The 4,387-nt window shown below is 41.6% G+C and overlaps 1 protein-coding gene across 1 annotated transcript; it reads left to right on the top strand.

The window, feature by feature from the left end:
- The first annotated feature begins 841 nt into the window (after positions 1-841).
- LOC148804198 (uncharacterized) lies at positions 842-4,071 on the top strand. The gene is made up of 5 exons (XM_088899978.1): positions 842-1,449; positions 1,590-1,948; positions 2,425-2,863; positions 3,095-3,677; positions 3,808-4,071. The coding sequence occupies exons 1-5, from the start codon at positions 842-844 to the stop codon at positions 4,069-4,071; spliced, it is 2,253 nt and encodes a 750-aa protein (XP_088756104.1).
- The last annotated feature ends 316 nt before the right edge of the window (positions 4,072-4,387 follow it).

The following is a 4,387-nucleotide window of genomic DNA, read 5'->3' as shown; positions in this document are numbered from 1 at the left end:
ACTGTTAAAAAAATGTCAATGTCAATATTGAGTTTTCAACTGCAAAAAGCAAATAAATCCTTAAAATAAGGAATGTCAAATGCACCCTAAAATTTGTTTCTTTTTTCTTTTTTATTCTAAGCTTCTATAAACATTCCGCATAATGAGCCAATCAATTAAAAACATTTATTCTTAAATTTAACCATTGGATGAAAATATAGTAGAGTGGTGTCACATGCCACAAATAAATATAAACATTTCATTTAAACATCATAGATAGCAATGGCAATACCAAACACAATATATACTATTAAAAAATCAAAACATTAGTTCAACGCCTAACCACCAAAAGTATCAACTATCAACTAAATAAGTTTGCCGTCAAAACACTTGTGTTGGCATCAGTGTTTTGAAAATCGGACTGGACTGGACCGGGCGATCGGATTGGAAAATTTTAATTTTTTCAGAGCAGATTTTCATTCGGACCATTCAACTCACGAACCGGACTCAAAATGATTACCTGTCCGATTCGATTTTAAAAACCTTCATTGACAACTTGGCATTGTGTCATAAAATGATATGAGCCTGGAATAGCAATGACAACCTTAATTTGGAGAAGCCATTGTAGTAATTCAAGGCATATTATTGTAGTTTTTGACACGCTAGGGACAGCTTTTAAATTTTAGCAATTAGTGTTTAAACACGTGGACTAAAACAACATTATTTGATGTGGTATCTGATAGACTGATACACATAACAACCAACTAACCAGCCGGAGCCGTAGTTCCCTCCTGCCGTCGTGCAGGTTTCCCTCCTGCTGTCGTGCAGGTATCTCAGATCTCTTCCCATGGGAGATCCTTCCATGGCAGACGAAAACCTCCTGAACGAAACATCAAAACTTCTCTTACTACATTCTAATAGTCCTATCCAAGCAAAAGAAGAAGATTCTTCTGATGGAAATGCATGGCAAAGAAGCTTGGTGTTTAAAGTTTTCACAGACAAACCAGTAAAAACCGTGGGGCTGAAAGAAATGATTTCAAAGGTTTGGAATGTTGCAAACTCTGCAATGGTGGATTTCGCAACAGATTTTTTTCTTGTGAAGTTCTCTAGTTCTTTTGAGAGAGACCAAATTCTCAAGAAAGGACCATGGCTTTTCGAGGAAGACCTTCTTATTGTACAGAAAGTTGATCCTAACAAACAGCCATCTTCCTACAAATTTTCTCATGCGGATGTCTGGGTGCATTTGCTTGATCTCCCAGTGGCATACCAGAATGCAAACGCCGCTTGTAATGTGGGATCGGTGTTGGGTAAACCATTTAAGCCATCCCCGGAAGATGTGAAGAAATGGGGTCAATTTGCTCGGCTCAAAATTCAGATGGACATCACTGAACCTCTACCACAAAGTATCCCATACAAATTACTAAATGGAGACGTCATTCAAGTGCAGGTTCAGTATGAAAGATTCCCAAGGTACTGCTCTTTTTGTGCTCGTATTGGCCATGAAGTGTAAGGATGTAGAATCCAACATTGTCTCCATTCAGCCATTGATTCTTGTTCTGATGAAATAATCAAAGGGAAGCTTAAGGCGTTAGATACCACTCGAGTTACAGAAAGTATCCGCAGTCCCCAGGCTTCGAAAGCCCAAGCAAAGAAGCCCAGGGGTGGTGCCGAAGAGACACCGCTTCACCGCATCATTCTCCAGCGAACTTTGATGGTAACGATCATGAGAATGAAAAGTCAAAGAGTCAGAGTGACTGTTCGAAGGAGGGCGGTTTTCTCTCCAATAATGCTGGTAATGATGGTGATAAATCAGGCAAGAACTCGGCCTCTCCAAACGTTTTATCTAATCATGGCAACTCAAGTTTGGAAGGTAATAACCCTTCAACATCCTCTGTGGTGCCAATTATAACTGATATGTGCATGAACATGGATTTGGAGCATTTTGTGGGTCCTAGTGTATCTACTGCAGGTCTTAATAGAAATAAATCTTTCCAACTTGAAAACTCGACTCATAGACCCACGCCTTCTCTCCATGGACTTAATACCGTCCGTTATAACCAATCTTGCACGATGGAGATAATTTCGGACAGAAATTTAAAGAGAAAATCTGCCAGTGAAGACTCTCATGTCAAAAAACTTGGACCATGGCAATTTGAAGAAAAAGGCCCGCCTTCGTCGCGAGCTTCATCAACCAAAAGATTTGATCTCTGACCCTTCGACTGCATTGGCTGAGGTGGCAGGCCAGAATGTGCCACCACAGGTACAATGATTATTCTGTCTTGGAATTGCAGGGGTGGGGGGAGCACCCCGGCAGTTCGTCACTTTAATCATCTCATCTCCTCAGGAAATACAAGCCAAAATTTTTCTTCATATCAGAAACTCGGTGCAATCAAGGAAAATCATATAAAGTTTTATCAAAATGTCATCATTATAAGTTTTTCTCAGTTGAAGCAGATGGAAATTCATGGGGTCTTTGGTTTGGGTGGTACAGAAATTTCAAGCTGACTATCAATTATTCTTCAAAGAATATCATTCATGCCAACATACTGAACATGCCCACCCATATTCACTGGGATTTCGTTGGTGTCTATGGCCATCCAAATAAAGATCATAGAGAAGATGTCTGGAATGAAGTTCGAGCAGTTTATAGCAATATTTCTCATCCTTGGTGCCTTATTGGTGATCTCAATGCTGTTATTCATGATAGTGAAAAAGCTGGAGGCAGGAGAATTGATAGAAGACAAATTTATTTATTTAACCAGCTTACAGAAGACTGTGGACTAATTGATCTGGGATTTCAGGGGCCTCCATTCACTTGGTCGAACAGAAGGCATGGGGATTTAATTCTGGAGCGACTGGATCGTGCTCTTGTTTCAGCAGACTGGTTGGACAAATTCTCTCACTCCCATCTTTAACACCTTACTGCTGGCCCAAGTGATCATAGACCCATTGCACTATACACTAAGCTTCATAAGCGCTCTCACTTCAAAATTCCAAAGTTTAAGGCTATATGGACCAAAATGGATGGTTTCAAATCAACTGTTCATCATTTTTGGAATAACTGCAATGACACCTTGAGAAGAAAATACTCTTCTGTTAATGTTTCTCTCTCCAGGTGGGCTAAGGGAAAGTCGGGGAATTTTAATAGTAAAATCTCTGAAATTGAGAAAGCTCTTGCTACTATTCAGCATGATGTCAATGAGGAAACGAAACTCCGAAGTGAATTGGACCATCTCTTGGAGATCCAAGAATTATACTGGAAGCAGAGAGCTAAAGTTGATTGGCTGCAGAATGGCGACAGACAAGCAAAGTTTTTCCATCTGATTGCAACCAACAGGAAGAGAAATAACTATATTGGGTGGCTGAAAGACAATCATGGGAACTGGACATCAGATGATAAAGAAATTAATGATTTGATTAACTCTTATTTTGTCAATCTCTTCACATCTGATTGTCCAGATTTCAGCAGTCTTGATGCTCATCTTATTCCAGCTCAGATCACTGAGTCGATGAATCAAACTCTCTGCAACATCCCATCTTATAATGAAGTCAGAACAGCTTTATTCTCAATCGGCCCTCTCAAAGCACCAGGACCGGATGGAATTCATGCTCTCTATTGGGAAACCACATCTCCACGTAACCGTAACCTCCACATCTCCACGGAACCTCTTCTTGCATGCATGCGTAGTTTCCTAGATGTATTTGGATAGTTTCCCGGATTTCTTTGGGAACTTGTACTTAGTATTTTCCTACTGAAACTAAATCTACTAGGCGTAGGACTTGTGTAATGAGGCACAACAAATTCCTCAGAGTTTTTTATGGTATCAGAGCGAGAAACAGGAGCGAGAGGTCTGTGTTCTGAGACCTCTGAAGATCAGTAGCGGCAGCGACATTGTTCGGCGCCGGCAGAAGACAGACTCGAGACTTCCATCGAAAATAGAAAGAAGAGAAGTTCCACTGTTCGTCTCGTTATCCAGAGCAAGAGCAGAACCAGACTCCAGAGAGACAGAGATCGCGAATCCTCCCAAGGCTGCAACCGGCGGTTCCGTTCCGAGTTCCGTTTTCGCAGTTCAGACAAGAAGAGATCGCTAATCCTTCCAAGGCTGCAACCGGCAGTTCCGTTACGAGTTCCGTTTTCGCAGTTCAGACAAGAAGAGATCGAGAATCAGACTCCAGAGAGCAGAACCAGACTCCAGAAAGACAGAGATCGCGAATCCTCCCATGGCTGCAACCGGCGGTTCCATTCCGAGTTCCGTTTTCGCAGTTCAGACAAGAAGAGATCTCGAATCCTCCCAAGGCTGCAACCGGCGGTTCCGTTACGAGTTCCGTTTTCGCAGTTCAGACAAGAAAAGATCGAGAATCCTCCCAAAGCTGCAACCGGCGGTTCCGTTCCGAGTTCGGATTTTCG

This window comes from Nelumbo nucifera, chromosome 1 (genome assembly GCF_055504915.1).
Source record: "Nelumbo nucifera cultivar China Antique chromosome 1, China Antique-T2T, whole genome shotgun sequence".
NCBI classification, from domain to species: Eukaryota; Viridiplantae; Streptophyta; class Magnoliopsida; order Proteales; family Nelumbonaceae; genus Nelumbo; species Nelumbo nucifera.
The sequence above is the reverse complement of the archived record's forward strand: the minus strand, read 5'-3'. Positions and strand labels throughout refer to the sequence as shown.

Excerpts from the sequence above, each read along its gene's own strand:
- LOC148804198 (XM_088899978.1), top strand. The coding sequence starts at position 842 with ATGGCAGACGAAAACCTCCTGAACGAAACATCAAAACTTCTCTTACTA. Across the intron at positions 1,450-1,589 it reads CAGTATGAAAGATTCCCAAG|AAAGTATCCGCAGTCCCCAG; the intron begins GTACTGCTCTTT and ends CTCGAGTTACAG. Across the intron at positions 3,678-3,807 it reads GCATGCGTAGTTTCCTAGAT|AGCGAGAAACAGGAGCGAGA; the intron begins GTATTTGGATAG and ends TTATGGTATCAG.